General features: G+C 39.4%; 3 protein-coding genes across 3 annotated transcripts in view; 1 reads left to right on the plus strand and 2 right to left on the minus strand.

Moving 5' to 3' along the window:
- On the minus strand, positions 1–13,191 carry LOC121728242. Its single transcript, XM_042116383.1, has 12 exons — positions 12,895–13,191; positions 9,967–10,103; positions 9,709–9,799; positions 9,158–9,315; positions 7,724–8,045; positions 6,238–6,374; positions 5,285–5,437; positions 4,058–4,320; positions 2,087–2,130; positions 1,107–1,383; positions 315–524; positions 1–131 (listed from the first exon to the last, which is right to left on the minus strand). Exons 1-12 carry the CDS (start codon positions 12,927–12,929, stop codon positions 90–92), a joined length of 1,869 nt encoding a protein of 622 aa, XP_041972317.1. The 5' UTR covers positions 12,930–13,191; the 3' UTR covers positions 1–89.
- Positions 13,192–14,151: 960 nt separating this feature from the next.
- LOC121727719 (small nuclear ribonucleoprotein Sm D3) lies at positions 14,152–15,454 on the plus strand. Its single transcript, XM_042115699.1, has 2 exons — positions 14,152–14,578; positions 14,986–15,454. The coding sequence occupies exons 1-2, from the start codon at positions 14,269–14,271 to the stop codon at positions 15,066–15,068; spliced, it is 393 nt and encodes a 130-aa protein (XP_041971633.1). The 5' UTR covers positions 14,152–14,268; the 3' UTR covers positions 15,069–15,454.
- A 2,402-nt stretch (positions 15,455–17,856) lies between these two features.
- Positions 17,857–24,207, minus strand: part of LOC121727668 (nose resistant to fluoxetine protein 6-like) — a 42,928-nt gene continuing 36,577 nt past the window's right edge. Inside the window, exons 10-12 of the mRNA XM_042115632.1 lie at positions 19,494–19,677; positions 18,747–18,883; positions 17,857–18,185 (exon numbers count right to left, since the gene is read on the minus strand). Of these exons, the coding sequence (XP_041971566.1) occupies positions 18,039–18,185; positions 18,747–18,883; positions 19,494–19,677 (468 nt within the window). The 3' untranslated portion in view covers positions 17,857–18,038. The remainder of the gene's footprint in view (positions 18,186–18,746; positions 18,884–19,493; positions 19,678–24,207) is intronic.

Here is a 24,207-nt window from a genome sequence, read left to right on the forward strand (position 1 = left end):
TGACAGCTCGAGATTGTTGCTCTATTCCGCTAGGTATATTAACTTCATGGTGTGCGCTGACCCTAACAAAGTCTTTACCTTGGAAGAGCTTAGTCTGGGAAAAGTAGCCTGGACTCTCTCTCGCATCGGACCTACAATAGACAATAAGAAAACCTATAAAATCAATTAAACAATCGAAATTTTGCACGACGTATTCTACTCAAGTTAGCTCAAAAGCTAATTTTGAGATAACCTAATTGAATTGTTAGGTTTTTTCGTTACGGAATTTCAAAGCCCGCGATTAAAGTATGCGATAGCTTAAAAACAATTGTTACCTGATGCTCTGTGATGAGCTCAATCGGCAGGGACTGCGTGCAGAACTCGCACGGTATCACCGCCTCCCCCGCACCGCCCAACGTCACGTCAGCAGCAGCAGAGGCGTCATCATTGACGTTAGCAACAGTGACGTCATTACTGCTAACAGAGGTCGGCCAGCGAGGGGCCTCCACCGGTCGGAGTTGAGCTAGGTCGGGTCGGCAGCCGGTCTGAAATAAAATATTACCTACAGAAATCAGCATAACTCAAGGATATCTGTAGAGAGTAATGGTAGTTTTTTTGTAAGTATACACGATAGACGAGAGCTTACTCAAGACTCGACAGTATTGAGACAGACTATACGTGGGAGAGCCATGCTTCGGCACAAATGGGCCGGCTCGACCGGAGAAATACCACGTTCTCACAGAAAACCGGCGTGAAACAGCGCTTGCGCTGTGTTTCGCCGAGTGAGTGAGTTTACCGGAGGCCGAATCCCCTACCCCATTCCCTTCCCTACCCTCCCCTATTCCCTTCCCTACCTTCCCCTACCCTATTCCCTCTTAAAAGGCCGGCAACGCACTTGCAAACCTTCTGATGCTGCGAGTGTCCATGGGCCACGGAAGTTGCTTTCCATCAGGTCACGTTTGCCCCCTTATTTCATAAAAAAAAAGACTTTTGAAATACAAAATATTTGTTGCATCTTCCTGTATCTTGTATTGCAATAGTCTGTCTAAAGACGGTCGTGATTCTAGCGCACGCAAGGCCACAATACAGCCGACAACAACCGTAAATTCACAGTTTCCCCAAAATACCTGGTGTATAACAAGGTCATCTAGCGGCACCAGCTCGGCGCAGAACTCGCACGGCAGCGCCACATCTTCATCCGCCCCCGCGCCCACGACCGCCCCCACTATCGCGTCCGCCCCCGCTAATGCGTCCGCCCCCGGACCCACGACCGCCCCCGCTACCGCGTTCGCCCCCGCTACCGCGTTCGCCCCCGGACCCACGACCGCCCCCGCTACCGCGTCCGCCCCCGCCGTCGCTCGTGCTTGCGATAGCGCCTGTGCGCTTGGTCGACGCCCGCGCGCACTGCAAATAAATGTGTTTGATTATTATTTAACTTATACATATTACGAAATTAGTACATGACAGCTGTAGCTGAATGCATTCTTATGTCTTAGGCTATCCAAAATAGTTATATATTTTTTGGCCTCCGTGGTCTAGTGGTATAGAGCGCGGCTCTTGACTCGGAGGTCGTGGGTTCGATTCCCGCGTTGGAAACATGTTATTTCCAAGTTTGGTTAGGACGATGCAGGCTGATCACCTGATTGTCTGACAAGTAAGATGATCCATGCGTCGGATCGGCATGTAAAAAGTCGGTCCTGCGCCTGATCTCTCGCCAGTCGTGTCGGTCTTCCGTCCCACTGGGTTATGAGAGTAAAGGAACAGAGAGTTAATAAAATACTAGCTGTCCCGGCAAACGTTTCTTTGCCAAAAGTATAAAATATTTCGCCCGTATTATTGTATTGAAGTGACTAAATAAGTATGTCACCATGGCAACGTCCATCGCTATCCCGTCACACAAACAATATACACCGTCAGTCTCGAGTTGTAATAATTTACAGTTATTTATTCAACAAATGCACTTATCAATATAAAAAGTACCCAGTAGCCGATTCTTAGACCCAGTGAGTATGCATATAAAATTTGGTTAAAATCAGTAAAGCCGTTTCGGAGGAGTACGCGGCCTAACATATTATGTCAGAGTAAGAATATAATAATAGGAACTCACACTTTCATCTCAGCAGCGGGGTTCTGGTTATAGGGCGCAGTCACCTGAAAATTTACAATCCACAAACATTATGGACGACTTGTCCGTTAAATGCTAACTCGTCCTATATTAAACTAATGTTTAATTCGTAATCGATTGTAATGAATAAAGTATATTAATATTTTGCTGTATAAAATGTCAAAGGTCTATGTCTAGCAGTGGACGAATATAGGCTGATATGATAATGATGATGATAAAATATTAGTGTCCGACCGAAACTGATTTTTCAGCCGAAACCGAAACACAAATGTTGGCCTAATTTTGCTCTATAATATGTAGTACGGAACCCTTCGTGCGCGAGTCCGACTCGCACTTGGCCGATTTTAACTATTTTTTGAACCGATGGTTAAGTACACTAACATAATGTACTATTACTATCCTCGTTAGACCGCGTAATGTTACGCGCTTGCTCCCTTTTCCTCAACTTTCGATAGTTTGCCATCTTCGACAGCCGGCACCCCTTATTTGCGGCCAGATTTAATTAGGCACATCTATATCATAATTATAAGAAGAAAATAAGCTACCATTTAATATATAAAATATCAATATACGTTATGGATACAAAAATGTATCGGAATGGTACCTGTTCACACCTGGTTACGGCAGAGTTGCGGCCGGGTGGTCAACGGCACACCGGATTTTTCTAAATCTATATACTCATCGCCGTGAAATGAACCATGTTTGCTTTCAATACCTGATGAATACATTTTATCCCGCCACCTCAAAAAATTTTTTAAAATATTTGCGGCCACATTTGGACTGGCATCCCAGTAAAAATATGTTCTCCTAATAATAAATATTTGTAAAAATGTGGTTTTAAGCGTGTACTCGATACCTGCACAGTTTTGCAGTGGGATCTTAGACTATTTGAAGTCATTTTATTTGGGTGCGATGTCGTGTACACTAAATTGGTTCTACACGTATAAACGCGTTTATAGCACCAAATTGCATTTCACTAACATAAAGTTCACAACAAATCCGAGTTTTATCTTCAGAACGTCCAATGTTGCACGGTTAAACTTCATCAAAGCCGTTAAAGTCCTGCCAGACGCCAATGTAGTGTCATGGAGAATCGAAAATCATAGACGAAAAAAATTATGCGTTTGGGTAGTTTATCTATCGTTTCTTGCTTTTTTATTGATCCCCGTAGGAACGCGTTTAATGAGAACTAAGTTTTATAAAACGGAGTTGTGCGATTGGTGAAATCCTCCCTTACACATACTACTGAACGACGTACTACTGAAAACAAAATCAATAATTGCAGTATATTATTTTTATGGGAGACATGGACATGACCGCGGTCGAAGTTCAAAGCGAAATGACTAAACAAACTCACATTTTTTTTCTCCAGAAGACGTTTTGCCACTAAAACTGAAAAATATACTGAGGGCCGCAAGAGTGAAGCTTACAGGGAAGTGGGCTAGATAAGATTCTAGCAGGGTAGGAACGGTCTAAAGGTCGAAAAGTTCGAATATATCCTAAAATATCTTATAATCTCACAGTCAAACAAAATTCTTAAGTAAATAAAGTTCACACACAATATAATCAATTTATTGCATTTACTAAATCGTTTGTTTGGGAAACATTGTTAAAATAGCACGTAGTTTGCCAACAGAAATTCAATAATATAATTTCGATAAAAATAAGTTAAGACAATTTAATGAAAATAAAACGAAGTGCTAATTTTTGATTTGGGACTAAACCTGGAATACATAATCTCAAAACATGATTAAATAGATGGTGGCGAACTGAGCCAGGGCCTCGCTGGCAAGCAAGCTCGAGTTAACTGCGAAATTTACCGAACGATGCATGAGTTTCGGTTTCTATTTTTTGGCCTTACCGAAACTAAGGCCGAAACTAGATTTTTTGGCCGAAACTGGCCGAAACCGAAACCGAAAGTTCGGTCGGTCACTATAAAATATCAAAGATTACCTCATTCAATCCCCTTCTCAGCTCCCTCAGCGAGGATTTGATCTGGCTGAAGCGGTCCCCCGCCTCAACGCCGCTCGCCCCGTCCCCACTCGCTCCGCCCTCCGCCCCGCCCCCGCTAGCCCCGCCCTCCGCCCCGCCTCCTCGCTCGCCCCGCAGCTGCAGCGTGCGGAACCGCTCGCCGAACTCTTCTGGTGTCATCGGCACGAAGTTCTTTAAGCTGTCCCTCTGCCTCGCCAGCTCTGATTGGTCGATGGGGGCCCGACCTGGTGATTTTTTAAATAAAGATATACAGAGTGTAACAAAACTAAGTGAGAATACCTTAGGGTCTTTATTTATGGGTCTCCTATATAGAGTTCAATGTGAAAGTAGCAGTGCTGAAAGATCAAATTTTCTTTTGTGATTTGTATGGGTAAGCGCGCCCGAGCGTCATGAATTCTTCCAAACAAAAGTTTAAAAAAGTTGCTCTTTGAGCGCCGATACTTTTTTTTAATGAAATAAGGGGGCAAACGAACAAACGGGTCACCTGATGGAAAGCAACTTCCGTCGCCCATGGACACTCGCAACATCAGAAGAGCTGCAGGTGCGTTGCCAGCCTTTTAAAAGGGAATAGGGTAATAGGGTAAGGAAGGGAATAGGGGAGGGTGGGGAAGGGAATAGGGTAAGGGATTCATGGGCCTCCGATAAACTCACTCACTCGGCGAAACACAGCGCAAGCGCTGTTTAATGCCGGTTTTCTGTGAGCCCGTGGTATTTTTCCGGTCGAGCCGGCTCATTCATGCCGAAGCATGTCTCTCCCACGTAAAACCGTTTCATTGTGAACTCTATATAAAGGACATACCCTTAAGTATTATCACTTAGTTTTGTTACACCTTGTAGAAAAAGCCATTTACATAAAATGTAACGTTATTTGTGTATGTACCGTTTGTTATGTGAGACGTTGATATTTCGCCACAAATGCTCATACAGAGAGTAAGACAAACAAAATTGAAACAAGTAGATAGAGGTACGTCACGAACAAGTCACAACTTTAGGTTTACTCTGTAACATAGAACGCACGGCGATCTGCATTTTCCATACTAAATTCATATCCGCAATACACGGACCGCTCGAGCAGTTCTTGAGCGGTCGGTGCAAATTTCAACGCGACCGCTCTAGAGCACTGGCCATAGACGGACTGCAACTTGCGGTCCGTCTATGGCCAGTCTTAAAGCTATACGCGGGCTATACCTAGAACATTCCCCGGGTAGACCTCAGGCGTTTTCCATACGCGGCCCTGCAGTATGTTCTTGTAGCTCTTGTCCTCAATCTCCCTGTTCTGGAGCGCGTCCATCTTGCGCAATTTGTCGAGCTTCTCGGCCGCGCTGAGCACTGGAGGTAGGCCTAGAGGGTAGAGTAAAGTTATACAAAAGTATTGTTGTTACAATTTTAAATGGGAGATTTCCCTTATGGCACTCAAAAAATTATGCTACAAAAAAAAATGTGTTTTAGGTTCTTCGTGTTAAAAAAGCGTGGTTATATTTTAAGTTGTCATTGCAATTATTTATTGCACAGTAAAAAAATAACATTTGAATTTGTAGAATTCTTTAGTTAACTGAAGTCAGTACCTGATTGGACCTACTATTTAAGAAAAATACAAAACAATATAAGTATCATAGACTTAATATACAGTGTGTACCAAAAATAAGTGATAATATTTTAGGGTGTGTACGTGTTCCTTGTAGAGAGTTTACTGTGAAAGTAGCAGCTCTGAAAGACGAAAAATTTCTTTCACTTTTGTATGGGCAAGGGCCCGAGCGTCACGAGTTTCCCCATACAAAAGTGAAAAAAAAATTTGGTCTTTCAGCGCTGCTACTTTCACAGTGAACTCTCTACAAGGAACACGTACACACCCTAAAGTATTATCACTTGTTTTTGTTACACTCTGTATACTGATGATAAGTATACATATTTTCGAAAATTCCTCTTTCGTTCTCGGAAAAAAAATTGCACAGTAATAAAGTTAAATTTTGTATCTCAATCTCAACATAATATAGCGTCGCATCGCGTTTCTGTATATTCAGATTCACATAAAACCATACATGAACATTCATAACATCATGCAGATCATATTATTTCGGTTGGGTGTGATCTATTCTTTGATTTACTTTCATTTATATACCTTACAATATCATGTTAATTACCTTGTGCGAGATTAATAGCTGTCTGCTCCGCTCTCTCTCTCTCCTCTCTTTCTCTCCTCTGTTGGGCGCGCTGGGCGGGCAGCCCGCCGGCCACGGGCGGGGGCGGCGCCGGCCGCTTCTTCACCGTCCCACGAGACCTGATAGAGTGAGAGAGGTATAATAGAGTGGGATAGGAAGAGGCTGGTTTAGTGGAGTGACACTGACAACGAAATAGTCTTAGAACAAGTCCGAAGTTTGAATTAACGTACTTCACTTGAGCTCTTCTATATTTGAAATTGTAAAGAGTAAAACGATTACCAACATATAGCACCCACTATTTACTGATAAATAGAAAGAGAAAGAGTTAATTGTTATACAGGGTGTAGCAAAACTAAGTGATAATACTTTAACTTTTTTTTCTAGTGTATGGGAAAATTCATGAGGCTTGAGCGCTTGCCTATACAAATCACAAAAAAATTGCTCTTTCAGTGCTGCTTCTTTTTCTGTGAAGTCTATTTAAGGAACACATACACAGCCTGAAGTGTTATCATGTAGAGGGCAAATAGGATGTGTGCAATATACTAATATAAATTTTTTTTTATATTTTTTGATACTGCAAGGCTGCTCAACCCCAGGCCCGCGGGCCACATTATGGCCCGTGAAAGAATTTTAAATGGCCCGCACAAGAAAATTTTGAATATCCCGCCAAACTGAGAAAGCCCGCCTAATTGGCTGCCGCGAAGAAACGAATTAAGTGAGCAACATATTTCTGACTTGTTCCTACTATCAACATCAGATTTATCACCTAACATAAATAAAATGTTAAAAGACATTTTATTTATTTATTTATTTATTTTAGCCTCTTTATCAAGCTGCAGTTTTCTTTAGTTTCTTTGTTGCTTTTATATCTTAAGCTTGTTTGCCCTTTTGGCAATAGGGCTTTCCATCTTTCCCTGTTCCTCCCCAGTCTAGTCCAGGTGCTACCTGCTACATGTTTTATATCATCTGTCCATCTTTTAAATTGTCTTCCTTTCTTTCTTTTTCCAGTTCTTGGGTACCAATCCAGGATGGTTTTACTCCACTTTTCTGTTCCTTTCAGTACATGGCCTGTCCACCTCCATTTTAGTTTTTTAACTTTGACTGTTACATCATCTATTTTGGTATTGTTTCTGATGGTTTCATTCCTTGTCCTATCCGTTCTTAATTTGTTGAGCATGTTTCGTTCAATCGCCCTTTGACATACCTCTAACTTATTATTTTGGGATTTAGTTAAAGACCATGTTTGGCATCCATATGTGAGGACAGGGAGACAAGTAAAAGACATACAACTGCAAAAATCTCATTAATATCAAAAAATAAATTTATGCTTATATAACCCATTGAAGTTTGATTGGTATTATATTTAATTAAGCCTAAGTTAATGGCCCGTTATAAATGTCGGAATCCACCGTTTTGCCCCACTGTAAAAAAGTTTGAGCAGCCTTGTATGATAGAGTCATTAACATACCACAAATTCTTCAACACTTTATCCGGTGCCTCTCCCGCTCTGTTCACTTGTGGTTGGTCGTTGGTCCGTTTAACCCTGGGTATTGCACCATTAGAAGACCCCGGCCTGATATCATTCTCGATAGTTCTATCTCTTGTTGTAGGTCCAGGGGTTTGGCTAGGTCGTTGGTAGACTGGCTGACCAAATTCTCTCTGCATACAGTTGAGATTTTTATTCTTGGAGGTTGATGGTTCCTGGTTGACTATTTTTCCATTAGCAGTACCGTTAGTTAGCCGGTTGCCCAAAGGTTTGACTATATTGGTTTTCTTGATAGGCTCTGGATCTAGAAATAAAAATATTGAAAACATCAGTACATCATTTTTACTTTCAATGTTATTTATAGCATGGACTAAGTTTGATAAAAATAGGCCTTCGCCATCCATTGTGGATGATTTATACAGTATTTTCAGAGCGAAGTAGCCACTCCTCAAATACTGTAGTGCCTGGGACAAGATTTAAATGCCCGTATGGTTGCCCAAGCTCATACAACATTCTCGCAACCTAGTCGGCCTAGTCCAGAGGAAAGAACTAGTTAATACGTCTGGGACCAATCATGTGCGGGTTTCCTCACGATGTTTTCCTTCACCGTATGAGCGTCCGTATTAAGTACTTGAGAGCAGAATATGTCTACTTGATACACGCCTCCACCCGGCATCGAACCTGCACCCTCTATGAGTGTGAACCAAAGGTCTGCCCACTAAGCCACGGACTCTCTATAGAAGTTTGATAAGCAATACAATAACTTGGCGAAAAATTAATGGAACCGAAGAACATTGTACCCTGCTATTATGGATATACATATATATGGATGACAACACCTCTCTATGTTGCAATAGCCCTTAGGACTATTTACTTAGATTTGGTTTAAAAGATTTTGAGTTGAAAGAGGCCAAACTGAAGTTAATGTTGAATCATAAAATCGACTTAGCTTAAAATTAATTTTGGGTTAGCCCATATAATTGAAGACATAAGTAGATGGACCACGTAACAATTTGAAAACTTTTTTATGCATAAATGGAGCCTCAATGGAGCCAGAAAAATGATCGGATATAAAAAAATGTGGATTCTACTGTATAGCTAGACGGTGTTGTAGGTAGTGGTGGTAGTAGTGGTATGAAAAATGAGTAATTGCTCTTATGTTGTAAAATGTTACTTACATGGTTCTTCCACTCATGGCTTTATATTATTTTAACGATGTAAATGGCGGCCGCAAAGGAAGAACTTCCGACCGAGCGAGATAGCATGCTCGGTCAGGCCGATGCCCACTGACGTCATTTCAGACGTTGTATATATCTTGCCGTTCTTAGATAACGTGATGCAGGATTGTTAGGCGAGTTGTGAGTCCCGTCACATAACCCTGTTTTGCCCTGGGTTAACCGAGCGTCCCAAACATACCATCATCAAGCCTCAGAAATCCGTGGTTGGAGTCGATGTGCAGCTGCTTGTATCTGTGCATGACCCACTCCCCGCAGTCCGCGCACTGCTCGGTCCGCGCACCGCAGTACCGCTCGTGCCCGGGCAGCTCGCCCCTCTGTAGGTCCAAGTCACAGAACCTGTAAGCATTTAGACAATCATGCTTTATTTGGTGAAAAAATGGTTATATTACAGCTGTTACATTTTTATGAAACAGTGCCCATATTTTGTTGCAATTGACGACATCCAATTATTATACTCAATTCGAGTTTTTTGTACAATATTATACAAAAAAGTTCAAGACTAGTGAAAGTGACATCACAGCAAATATTCAATCTCTCATTCTGACTTTTCTAAAGGTTCCAATTTTGGTGTATTCAAAAAATAATTTACTAGGACTTGATGATTCATTAATCAAGATAGATTCTTTGTACTAAATAAAAATCTAGGAATGCCAGTACACTAGTTTCTAACATAGTATTTGGTATAATGGTCATTCCAGGTAAAGCTGAAACCTTTACCATCATAAGTACCTGCATGACTTCATGGTGTGGGCGCAGGAGTCTCTGACGTGGTCCTCCAAGTCCGTTCCACAAATCCTCTCACCACACTCCTTGCAGGGTACTAGAATGGTAATAATTATATTAAATTTATCTTGTCTTATGTTACGAAATTTTATTTTGTAGTTAATTATTGCAAAAAAATATATATATATTTTAATTATAAATATTCTTATTTTCTACGTTTCCTTTTTTTTTTTAAGTGTCAGTTATTTATAATTATTCACTTACAGAGTTTATGAAGCTTGTCATGGTGGTCATTTAGTTCACTCAATGGAACGGGTTCCTTACACACATGGCACACTTTGATATTCCTTGCACAGTGGACGGTGTGTATATCATAATTCCTGGATGGTATCTCACGTTTACTGAAATGTGAAACATAATGGTATTTATATCACTAGAATCTGTTTAGGGTTCAGTACCTAATCGGTAGAAACAGGATCCTATTGCTAAGACTTCACCGTCTGTCTGTATAAGAATGCACACAGCACAATGGTGATAGCTAGAAAGTTGACATGGCAGATTTTTAAGGTATTGTTAAAAATTAAGAACAGCTGGACAGATTTGCCTAATTTGTTTCTTCAAATAACTGTATCAATTTTGGCTCAAACGACAAATACTTTATATTGAAGGTGCTAGTTGCTAGAGAACAACATATTGTTGTGAAAGAGATAGTTAGTGAATAATACATTAATATGATAAGGTATATTCCTAAGTTTGTTATTTCCCAAAGTATTAGGAATGCTGTCTAAAAAGCTCAGATTTTTTTTTTTGTATTGGCTGCAGTGTACATAATATTGTATGAACACTAGATATTTATAACGCTTTATCATGAACCGTGTGTGTAAATGTAGAACAAGCAGAGAGGAGTCATGATTTATTGTGTACTAGCTGTTGCCCGCGACTTCGTCCGCGTGGACTTCAGTTTATAGCGCGCGATGTCAACAAAATTGGTGTCAAAAGCTTTTATAAAAAAACCCTGGTACCCCTTAAATCAATACAGCTGTGCAGTGTGCACACAATAAGTATTTCATTTTTTTATATTAAACTTTATATTTTATGCCAAATTTTAAAGCTTATTTAGCCCTCCAATTACACAACTTTACCCATAAACTATTTATTATTGATAAATTTAAGGTTACGTCACTGCACAGATAAAGTACTGAGTTATTTAATACCGTAGAATAGATATAACAATCGAAAAAAATCGAAACTTAAATGTAAGATGATACCACGTCTTATAGGAAGACTTTTGAGCAAGCGTCAGCGCGATGTAGAAGACGCAAGGCGCCATCTATTATGAATTGTTGGAACTAACAATATTACTTAATTTGAACAAATTTACGCATATTAATATTAATTAATTAATTTGAACAAATTTACGCATTTTCACCCCCTTACAACCCTTTTTTCCAGTAAAAATGTCTATGTCCTTTCTCAGGCTTTAGACTATCTGTATACAAAATTTCATTACAATCGGTTCGGTAATTTTGGCGTTTGGCGTGAAAGCGAGACTGACAGACAGACAGACAGACAGAGATACGTTTAGCGTGAAAGCGAGACTGACAGACAGACAGAGATATTTTCGCATTTATAATATTAGTATAGATTATGTGCACACTGCACAGCTGTTTTTGGGTATTTTGATTAATTAAGGGCCGCGCTACACCCTTGGCAGCGCTGAAAGTGCGGCGAGGCGAGCACTTTCAGCGCTGCCATTCCGGTGTAGCGCGGCCCTAAGAGGGGTACCACTTACCAGGGTTTTAAAAAGTTTTTAAATTTGACACAAATTTTGTTGACACCGCGCGCTATAAACTAAAGTCCACGCGGACGAAGTCGCGGGCAACAGCTAGTTATGAATAAAAACAATATTATATAGTAATGTAGGTATGATTAGTTCTGTTACAATAATAAAGTAAAAAATAAAACACCATGTGTTTTCATATATTAGAATTAAAATGTTGATTGCATTGACATATTTTCTGGATGGAATATAGGCCAACACGGTACACTCGAACTCCTTTATTTTAGAGAGCCTTCTGTTGTCAACTTGTCACATATATTAGAAATGCAGTAGGAGTTCTATAAGATAAGATAGATTGATTATTATTATACCAAGTGATTATATTATTAAACATAATATTCTAACGTATTAAAAACTATAAACAAAAACATACTAACTAATAAGTATGATTAGTTCTATGTTACAATAAAGTAAAAAATGAAACGCCATCTGTTGAATTGTATTAGAACTAAAATGTTCATTGCATCAGTATATTTATACGTGGGAGAGCCATGCTTTGGCACGAATGGGCCGGCTCGACCGGAGAAATACCACGTTCCCACAGAAAACCGGCGTGAAACAGCGCTTGCGCTGTGTTTCGCCGAGTGAGTGAGTTTACCGGAGGCCCAATCCCCTACCCTATTCCCTTTCCTACCCTCCCCTATTCCCTTCCCTTCCCTTCCCATCCCTACCCTCCCCTATTACCCTATTCCCTATTCAAAGGCCAGCAACGCACCTGCAGCTCTTCTGATGCTGCGAGTGTCCATGGGCGACGGAAGTTGCTTTCCATCAGGTGACCCGTTTGCTCGTTTGCCCCCTTATTTCATAAAAAAAATATATTACTGGATTTTTTATAATATTATACATAAATTAATACATTTAAGATTTTTGAAATATTATTTTAATACACATCCAAGACCCAGGAACATTGAAAACTTTTTGTTCCGCCTGCGGGACTCGAACCCAGGACCCCCGGGATGAGCGCTGCCCACGCGTAATGCGAATTAATTTTCATCGATATTTTGATGGAAATAAGATATTTTCCCACATCAAAATGTAGCCTATGTCCTTTCTCAGACTCTAGAATAACTGTGTACAAAATTTCATTGCAATCGGTGCAGTAGTTTTGGCGTGAAAGCGAGACAGACAGACAGAGATACTTTCGCATTTATAATATTAAGTATGGATATCTTTCTATTTTGGAAGATAGCTCATCAAATTCACGCAATTGTTCGAAATATAAACAACAGCAACAACTGCGTCCAAGTCGCGCGAGAACTGCTCCATTTATCCAAAAATAAACGGTTAATGTAACGTTAAAAATAGAACTGTGATTATTGACAGTGTTCTTAGCATTGTCCCTCCAGACTTACCAGTTCGGACAGGTTTTTGTTCCTTCCTCCTCCATTGTTATAGGTAATTCGAAGCCGACGAATGCAGTTGAAACTCGAGATCGGTTTCAAACAATTCATGAGCACAAGAACAACTTCTGTAATCGGCTTTAAATGATATAACAACATCAACACTTATCTTCTTATTTAATTGAATCTTGTATGTTATTGTGATGTTTCATTTAGTTGTGACTTTGATAAAATTATAAACCACTTTTGTCTGCTTCCTGATACTTATTTAAAATAAGTAAGAACTAAGGATAATACATAAAAATTACAAACCAAAAATAACAAAACTTTGAATCAAATGGTAATTCCCGCAAAATTGACAATGACAGTGACTTATAATTTTTTTTATGCACGGGCAACAGCAACAGACAATAGTATAGTACGGTAATTAGTACCTACTGAAGTACCGTAGGTATAATTTATATACTTTCATGATTCATCTTTTTTGCCTAAATGTCTAACCAGGCAAACTGACCTTTGAATACACATATTATGTACATCAGAGTTCACTGTTCAGCTGTGCTGACACTATATACAAAAATGGCACAAATTGCTTGCATTGCATCTTGCATCAAACTTCTTCCATGCATTTTGAGTTGCATGTTGTGTTCCTAAACTTTAAAGGTATACCGTACAATAAATTCAGTGTCATCTTTTAATTTTCGAATCTCGAATCCGTCCCTCAATAGCCAATAAATTTCTGTCAGTTCACTAACTTTATACTGGCCATAGTTATGAAACACACCAACTGTCAATTGTCAAATATTTTGACAAGGTTTTGCTGGGAATGTGAAAGAATGATGTTGTGTTATTGTATTATTATTTATTTTCCTAAAATTGTGTTATCTGGGTTTTAATGTGATATTGGTAGGATATTAACCATTAGATAATTCGCGTGCACAAGTGATGCAATATCCAGAAACGTTCTATTTTGTGTTCCCTCCAAAACTCCATCTAAAGTTTCAGTATAGCGTCTACCACTGAATCGACCAACTTGACTTCTTGACTGTATTGATTGTCACTTAGACTTTGACTAGATTTTAGACATGAAAATATAGAAAAACGATGCTGAAAATTGTATTTAAATATAGAATATTGTTTTCCCAAAATAATATACTTGACACTGGCTATGGTTAAATAGGCGAAGTGCCATAATAAGAAAAAAAATATTTTGACATTTGACATTAATTGACATTTGTGATTTGACAATTGACATTGACATAATTTGTACGATCGCCATTGTTGTTTTGGCGTCTTTTTGTTATAAAATTTTAATCCGTTCCAATCTCTATTTTTCTAATATTTCATTGAGTTTTGGTGTTAATAAGTAAAACAGAAACATTTATAATGTCGATCGGTGTACCTATTAAAGTGCTCCATGAAGCCGAAGGGCATTTAGTTACATTGGAAACAAATACCGGCGAAGTCTACCGCGGAAAGCTAATCGAAGCCGAGGATAACATGAATTGCCAAATGACTTTGGTAACAGTAACATACAGGGACGGCCGAGTAGCACAACTAGAGAATGTTTACATTAGGGGGTCTAAAATTCGTTTCCTCATACTACCGGATATGTTGAAGAATGCCCCTATGTTCAAACGTCAAGGGAATAAACCGTCCGCAGGACGCGGTAAAAGCGCTATATTACGAGCTCAGGGTAAGTCGAAACGAAAATTTCAATCTAACTAACCATTTTATGTAACTACTTGTGGAATCTCAGAGATATTGTTTGTAAACAAACATTTTTCTAACCTCTCCTAAGTCCTATCCATAACATAAGAATTCATAGTTATAATTTATAAACTCCTGCAAGTTTTTAAAGCCTTAAAAAGTTTTGGCTTCATGTTTATTACAACTCAATATCATACACAATCATCAATTTCAACATACAATATAATATTATAATATATTGTATGTTGAAAACTGTTAAAATTATCCTTTTGATGTTTTTCCTGTACTCAATTATATTGACAAGGAACCTTATAATACAACCAAATTATAAATCTGCAGAGTAACTTTATTTATAGAACTTTTATTTATCAAAATGTAAATGGTTTATTTCAGCTGCTGGTCGGGGCAGAGGGGGTGGGAGAGGTGGAGGTCATCGTGGCGGCTGGCAAGGTGGCTCCGGACCCTCTCGGAGATAAACTGTGATTTAGGTTTATACTATTGAAAAGCAGAACTTGTGGTATTGTTGGCATTGGTTAGGATTAGCTTAATTTGGAAATAGAGGCATTATGTTAATAATCAAAAGTTATAAGAACAATTTTTGTTTTTATAATGCCAAAGCCAAGAAAATAGGCAATGATCTATGAAAGTACATGGTAATGTATGAAAATTCTTGCAACTGTTTCTGAAAAATATTATAAATATTGTGTTATAACATTATGGCAGTGCTGAGTAGCAAATCCCACAAGTTTTGTTTTCATTCGAGTGTATTATATTGAAATAAGTCACACCCTGAATATGTGTGTATGGACGGGGAATGTTTAGTCTGTGTGTAATTTCCTACAATAAACTTACTAATGCTAAAGATTTTTTTTGAAACTCTATTCGAGACTGATAGAGAATTTCTTTCTTCAAATAATTTGGCAATAATAGGATTTGTATCACTGAGTCGGACAATGTATAGGTAAAGAAGACAAATGAAAACTTTTTAATGTTCTATGTTGGGTGTAAAATCTAAAACATTTTATTTTGCATTTTACTACTTCTCACTTGCAAGAAACTGGAGGAGTGGATAGTAAGGTTTTAGAATAAAATAACAACCGAGATAAAGTACACTTTATATTTTTGTATCAGCCTTATCACTTAAAAATACGTCATTTCTAGCTTGCTAGTTGCTACTCACATTGAATCATAAAAATAGTCTTAATAGTAATATAGTATATTATATACGTGGGAGAGCCATGCTTCGGCACGAATGGGCCGTCTCGACCGGAGAAATACCACATTCTAACAGAAAACCGGCGTGAAACAGCGCTTGCGCTGTGTTTCGCCGAGTGAGTTTACCGGAGGCCCAATCCCCTACCCTATTCCCTTCCCTACCCTCCCCTATTCCCTTCCCTTCCCTTCCCTATTATCCTTATTCCCTCTTAAAAGGCCAGCAACGCACCTGTAGCTCTTCTGATGCTGCGAGTGTCCATGGGCGACGGAAGTTGTTTTCCATCAGGTGACCCGTTTGCTCGTTTGCCCCCTTATTTCATAAAAAAAAGTATAGTCTTTAACTACAGTATGGTAAAAATAGAGCTTCATTTGGTCAGATTAAGATAAACTAGATTGAAAGATGCAAGAAACTAAGATGTTCTTTTTATCGACAATAGTAAAACTTGACGACCTCTGTGGCTCAGTTGGTGGGCTATTGGTAGCTCAAGCCGGGAGTCGCGGGTTTTAATCCCGTCGACGGAACAAAAAAATTCAAAGTTCCTGGGTCGGATGTGTATAATATATTATAAAAATCTTAAATATATGTATAGTATAAAAGTATTAAAATATATATTTCCGTTGTCTGGTACCTGTAACACAAGTTCTTCAGGTACCGTCCTTAGCATGGGGCCAGACTGACATGGTGTTAAGCGTCCATAGATATTATTATTATTAATTTAATACTAATTTTAAACTAGAAGTAAATTAAAGAATTTATCTAAACTAGCACCTATCAGTTCCACTCTCAATGGTTTTTTTATATATTCTTTTAAATGTACCATCGAGGAAATTGATTCCTAGGCAGTCGACATACCAACGTTATTTGGTCAGAACTCGGATTATGTCAATTCAATGTTAATCGTGATCTGTCGGCTTCGTAGTTTGGTCCAAACTACGAAGATCCCCCATCTGCCTAGGAATCAACTTCTGTGATGTGAAAATATTCAATGTACTATATAGTACATTGAATATTTTTTAAATAGTTGCAGTGATACCTTTGTCTGCATCTAAGGTATTTAGAATGATAGCGGTGACTAAGAAATAAGAATTTCAAAAACTTTTTTTTAGCAACTTCTTTCTAATTAATATTTACAAATTTAACTAATAATTACAAATTTTGAACTATATATTTACAGCTACTTTCATATTCGACATGTGGGTCACACAAGACACAGTTCACCTTAGGTGGCCACTTTAAAATGGTAAACAGCAACCTTATGATATGCATTGCTAATTTTTATTCCGCTGTCTATTTTATCATTTGGACTGATGACTTAATGTAATCTTAACGCTAATATACAATAGCAAAAGTCGCCAGTGCAAAAGTTACAGTGTGATTTACCCTAAAACGAATGCGGCTCGTTAATTTTTTTAAATTGTATTGCTTTTATGCAGGGTCGAATTATGCTTCCTATTGATTCACTTGAACTGACTCAAGCTTTTACGGTTATTGTAGCTGCTAAAATGCCACTATGTGAATTTATTTCGCACGGCGTACCAACAAAGAAATTGATTCGTAGGCGTCTTGGTCGACATACATCATTAATTCGTCTGATTATGTCAATGTAAAATTGAGTCATAGGTCATCCGACAACCCACGGGATGACTAACTTATATTACGACAGCAATGCAGCAGGATTTTTTAATAAAATTTCTAGCTGACCTGGCCAACGTTGTTTTGCCATATAAATTATTTATAGTATCAATATAAAAAGTAGATAAGAACCTATTCTCAGGCCTAACGAATATACATATAAAATTTCATTAAAATCGATTGAGCCGTTTTGGAGGAGTTTGCGCACAAACACTGTGACACAAGAATTTTATGTATTAGATCTGCATTAGCGCGCGTTCAGACGTGCGCGTTTTCTGCGCGTTTTCTACTTGCGCGGATTCATCATTCATAGCAATTTCACATGTGCTGAATCCGCGCGAGCAAAAAACACGCAGAAAACGCGCACGTCTGAACGCGCGCTTATTGCACTGCTGTCGCAGGATTCATACACGATGCCTGCTGATATTGTCACCGAATCAAATCCAGCTGAGCGGACTATGTTATGACAGTATATAACCCGACCAAATCACGTATCCGCTCCGCCAGCTCCCTATGATTTTCTCAGAAAACATCAGACACCAAGTATATCAACATACATCTGCCTATGAATCAATTACTAGAACAGTCTAGCAGCAAACTACTTGACGGCCTCCTTCTCAGCCGTCGGTGCTTTGGGCCTCGTGGTGAGCTCGCGATACAGCCGCTGGGCCGGCAGCTCCACCAGCAGCGCCAGCGGCACCGCTAGAGTGTACGACATGGCTGACACGCCGAAGAATTCCACGAACTGAAATAACGTTTTTTTATATACATCAACAGGCCGCACTAGGCGATACTACGCGGCAGCAGAGCGGCTCTTTATGTTCTATTATAGCAGTGACTTTTATGTTGCGTTGCTCCGCTTCCGCGTAGTGTACAGAGATTAGAGAATATAATTATTTTAGCCGTGTCCCTGATCTATCAATAGTTCCATGCGCGCACCCACCTCGCCCATTCCTCCACCAACCAAAGGCACCAAAATATTATTGAACCCTGCGCATTCCCCATTTTTGAGTGACCTTAGTTTGGAGGTGCCTACGCTCTTACTATTTTACCAAAAATATATCTGACCGACACTCTTTGAAGCCTTTGAAGCCATGTTACACCTCTGACCTCGTCTTCCACTTGTGCTAAACTAGGAGTCCGATTTTCGTGACGTGAAATGAAATTGGAGGCTAATTTCATTTCACGTCACGCAGACCGTCTAACGTGCGTGTGCGTGTTAAACGAAAATCGAACCGGGAACCCTCGAGCTTGGTACTAACTACTACCATAGACTAAGGAAAATATACAAGTATGTAGTACTCACGAACTGGAAGCGATCTATCTGCGCGGGTCGCAGGCTGGCGCCCAGCATGGCCTTGTTGATGGGCACGTGCAGCAGCAGCGCGCCGAATGACAGCCGCGCCAGCACCGCACCGCCCGACAGCACGCGACGGATGGCCGCTGTAATGACGGTGCTTAGATATTACGTTCATCAAGGGTCGTTATGAGTAAGATAATTATGGAGTTTAGGATGGTGTTACGTACAAGGGGATTTTGTCCAGGGCGAATTTGATTAAAGAAATTGGACTACTTGAGTCGTCTGAATGATATCTTTGCCTAATAAACAGGGAAAGGTTTAGAAAAGGAATAGCTACGGTACAAATTAAAGAAATACTAAATACTAAAGACGTCTTCTGTTTCCATTCCTTTCACATGTAGATAGGTACCTGTACCTCTGTGCTTGTGTTTATTTTGGGAAACTAGCGTTTCATCAAAATAGATTACAGAGTACGTCCGATTTCTTTGGTTCAGAGGCCGTACTACGAAACCGTTTTGAGACTCAAAAAATCGTACGAGAATGCCTACCTGTCCTCAGTCCTACTCTAACAAACGAGAAATGACGTTGTTAGAGCAGGACGCGGCATTCTCATCCGATTGTTTGAGTCTCAAAACGGTTTCGTAGTAGCCCTACATTGGTATTGGTATTGGTTTAGCTAGTTCAGAGCTACATACCATGACTCACATGGCACATACAGCAGCATCTATAACACCCTACGAAACAAACACTCACAATCGACCCCCTGTATCGCGCCGAACATGCCGAGTGCAGCTAATGCTCCGAAGACTGGTCGCTCGAAGGCCGCGAGCAGCGCGGCTCCTAGCCGCGGCGGTGGGCCGGGCGCCAGCAGCCGGGGTGACAGCGCAGCCCACACCACGATCATTGGGATCGCCACTACTGACACCCAGCTGAATATCTGGAGGATTAGAATAAGTTAGGTTAGAACAGTCCCAATTAAAGCACCAGGGTGCTTTAATTGAGGAACTTTCTCAACCTAGGGCAAACTAAGTGATTAAATCGAGTGATTATATTCTCTTTGATTAGGGAAGGCATAGGGCGTTTTCTCTGCGTGATCAAAAAAAGAAAAAGGTTAGGTAAAAATACTATCTAGGTTTTTAAATAAAATAGGCTTATGAGGGTTGTGACTTGTGAGGTATGGGGTTATGAGAGTAAAAGGAATAGAGAGTGCTCTTGTGTACTGGGCACACACTTGACACTATAAAATTACTCCTGCGTAACTGGCCTGGTTTCAATGAAGCCGAGCACCGTCACTGAAACCGGTGTGGGAGTTATTATTAGTGGGTACTGGGTAGACTCCACACTTGGGGTGTCCCACATACCCCGTGCCCTATCCTTCGGGGAGGCTTTAAGCATTTCCCCATTTAGGACACTTGATAAGAAATAGGCATATTATTACATGTGTTCATCCTAGGAAAAAGTAACGAATGTTCTTTTTTCCTAAGTAGGTAAATAACAGTATCCGCTTATAGTAATATTATAACTGCTTCTGTGAATTTGTCTCATTTAAAGTGATGTAACTTTTATGACTACTTGGCATTTAGATACCGGTAAATTTTACTCATATTTACATAACTGTTTAAAAGATGGTGCTGAATTTGCAGGGTTACAACTTATTCCTGGTTAGTTAGTCGTGGTGTCTTGGGCAGGGCCGTAGCTAGGGGGGGGCATAGTGGGGCAATGCCCTACCTTAAAATCACAATGCCCTACCTTAAAAATACCAATAATCGGCCAAGTGCGAGTCGGACCCGCGCACGAAGGGTTATACCGCGCACGTACCGTTATAGAGCAAAAATAGTATGGGACCTACTTACCTACCTAACCCTTAAATATATTTTTTTAACTTTTATTATTACTTATTTATTAAATTACATATATTATTAAGGCCTTTGTGAAAATTTCAAGTGCCTACCTGTTGTCATCATTGATAGTTAAGCAAAAAATGTTAGAAAAATCACGTTTGTTGTATGGGAGCCCTCCTTAAATATTTAATTTATTTCGTTTTTAGTATTTGTTGTTATAGCGGCAACAGAAATATATAATCTGTGAAAATTTCATTTCTCTAGCTATTACCGTTCTTGAGTTACAGCCTGGAAACAGACGGACAGACATCGAAGTCTCAGTAATAGGGTCCTGTTTTTACTCTTTGGGTTCGGAACCCTAAAAAGGAAGACCTAAAGGACTTGCATTACAGGTATTAGACAACAGAAATATACTTTATTCTTATATAAACTATACATTATATAGTTAAGATTTTTATTATACCTTTAAAAACTTTTTGTTCCGTTGGCAGGATTCGAACCCGCGACCCCCGGATTAAGCCCACAGGGCCACAGGCCCACAGGGCCACAGGCCCACAGGGCCATAGGCCACAGGGCCCACACGCCCAACCATTAGCCACAGAAGTCGTCGATAATAATTCTTTGTTCTGTGTATAGATGGCATTTGAATCACGATTACATGAAGCGATGCGTCCATTTAATTATAATCTTAATGAAAAAAAAGATGTAGTACTGCAGTGTGCGAGTCCACGTTTTCAACTTTAACTGCAATTAATAGGCCTCAAAGACTGTCAATGGGTCTCGAAAGAATGGCTGGTATGGTATTTCTGGCCTTTGAAAAAAAAATAACAAAAAAAGTTGATCTGAACGAAGTTCTTCGCATTTTTAATAATATGGCGAAACCTAGAATTCAGCTGTTTTAAATATTTTATGTTATTTTATTATTATTTTAATAAGTTTGCGGAAACAATAATAATCTAAATATATTTTTAGTCGTATCTATTGACTCGTATCACCCAACCCAACAATTAATTATTATTTCCTCACTCTCACTCACACGTGGATCGCTACATCCAGAAGTTTAACCATATTGTTCGCTTGTTCTTCGTAATTGAGGATTTAATAATAAGTATGTAGTTCTTAGATATAGTGCTCATGCTTTGTCACAGAATTTTTTTAAGTATCTAAGAATAACTATTGAATGAATTGAATACATCATTGACCTAGAGATAAATCAAAACAACAAATACTAAAAACAAAATAAAATCAATATTTAAGGATTCGTGTTTTTTGGCCTTTTTTGCTGCATATTGATATTAATGGCAACAGTAGGCACTGGACATTTTTGCGAAATCACTTAATTAATTAATAATACAATTAAAATAACATTTATAAGTATTTAAAGCGGGCTCAATTACAAAAAAACACAATTTGGCCTATTTTTTATCTATAACGGTACGAAACCCTTCGTGCACGAATCCGACTCGCACTTGACTGATTTTTTTTGCTTCCGCCCTGCCTGTAACCGACGCTGCCCTACCTCAAATTTGACTCTAGCTACAGCCCTGGTCTTGGGCCGCGCCACAATCAAAATTATTTAGATATAAAAACACAACGGTGTTAAAAGTGGTAGCCCCACATATTCAACTTCCCACTCATCTAGAAACAATCTTTATTAAACTACTTAAGAGGATACAACAGGGGCTAGAGAAATGAAAAAAAAGTACGTGTAATATCTATAGCTGTCTCCCTTACCTCAAGCCTATACCGCAGAACGCGATAGAGACAACTGCAGAAAATCCAGAAAATCAACGATTCGTTCTCCCCTGATTCCTTCTCCAAAACTTAACCGATTTAAGTACTTTTTTCATTAAAGATTAAAAAAAGGCTTGAGCTGTGTTCCTATGTTTTGCTTTTTTTGTATAATCTAGCCAAATCTGTTTTCTGGACGTTTGAACACAGTGGAAAATCTGGCCATTTTTTTGGGTTTTTGAACGTTCATATCTTATTTAATAATTAAATTATGAAAAAAAAAAGAAAACATAGGGACATTGTATTAGTGGCCGTAGATATTCAGGAAAAAAATTATAACTCTACTAGCATTATCCAGGGAGGAAACAGGGGACAACGTTTGTATGGAAAAAAGGGCGGTGTGGAATCCTCTTAACGTGGGGCCACTGATAAGGTCACGACTCACGGCGGGCCGCAGGTTGATTATGGATGGGTTTCAAGTTCCGACAATAGCCAATATGCAATATCTTTCTGCCAAAGGTAGAAAAATATCACAAGAGCTGTTTCTTTTTAATGAAATAAGGGGGCAACCGAGCAAACGGATCACGTGATGGAAACCAACTTCCGTCGCCCATGTACACTCGCAGCATCAGAAGAGATGCAGGTGCGTTGCCGGCCTTTTAAGAGGGAATAGGGTAATAGGGGAGGTAGGGAAGGGAATAAGGGAGGTTAGGGAAGGGAATAGGGGATGGTAGGGAAGGGAATAGGGGAGGGTAGGGAAGGGAAAAGGGTAGGGGATTGGGCCTCCGGTAAACTCACTCACTCGGCAAAACACACCGCAAGCATTGTTTCACGCCGGTTTTCTGTGAACCCGTGATATTTCTCCGGTCGAGCCGGCCCATTCTTGCCGAAGCATGGCTCTCCCACGTATGCGTAGAATGATGATATTGTATGTTTTACGGCAGCAATGTAGCTTAGATTGGGTTAGTAAAACGATTTCTGTAGCCCTAGCACGGCCACCAGTAGAAATGCGAAAGTATAGACAAACTGTGGACATAAACTAAAGGTGCCGTTCCGATCTTTACCGCGGCCAATCGCGACCGAAAAAAAACAATTAAAATACTATAGTATAATATGTTATAGAGTAGGATATTATTTGAATTTTAAGGTCTATAGTCTGTCATAAAGTGCCATTTTAATTGAATTTTTGGGAACGAAAAAAGATCGGAACGCTACCTTAAGTTTATCTCCACAGTTTGTCCATACTTTCGCATTTCTACTGGTGGCCGTGCTAGGGCTACTGTAAGATGTAAGCAGTGATGGCGCATTGGTTGCGCTCGGCGACTGGAACAGATAGGTCTTCCTGCTTGGCCTGACATAAAATGCAATCATAAAGCATCTTGATTGCATTACAAAGTTGTAAAATTAAGTTGAATTAATTCTTTATGTTTGAATGAAACTAGTTAGGTACACTGTTGTTTATACGCATGAGTAAGTTACTATACCTAACTACCACGATCTAAATAACGTTTCTATTTACTATGATATTTAGTGCCTCATTTTGCCGTTTGGATAGCCATCGAAGTGACGTTTGAAGTATAAGAATCGGCCCCTACACTTTTACCTGTTGCTTATTTATCGTGCTATTAACTACAACATTGATAACAAAGCGCAATGAACAGTTGACTGATGTTGATGATGAATGATTCATTAAAGTGCAGCCGTAGACACGGCAAGATAATAGGGATGATGACAAGGTCAAAGATTAGCAAATTTTGTTAATAAAATAAAGAAATCACGGTAAAAAATAAGTGTTCCCAAAATTTCAGCTTGATAGCATTTGCATTTTTTTTGTTATGCGCCTTCAAAGTTGGATATTCAAGTCGAATTTTTTTTCAATTAAATTTCTTAATATT

The sequence above is a fragment of the Aricia agestis genome, chromosome 6 (assembly GCF_905147365.1).
Source record: "Aricia agestis chromosome 6, ilAriAges1.1, whole genome shotgun sequence".
NCBI lineage: Eukaryota > Metazoa > Arthropoda > Insecta > Lepidoptera > Lycaenidae > Aricia > Aricia agestis.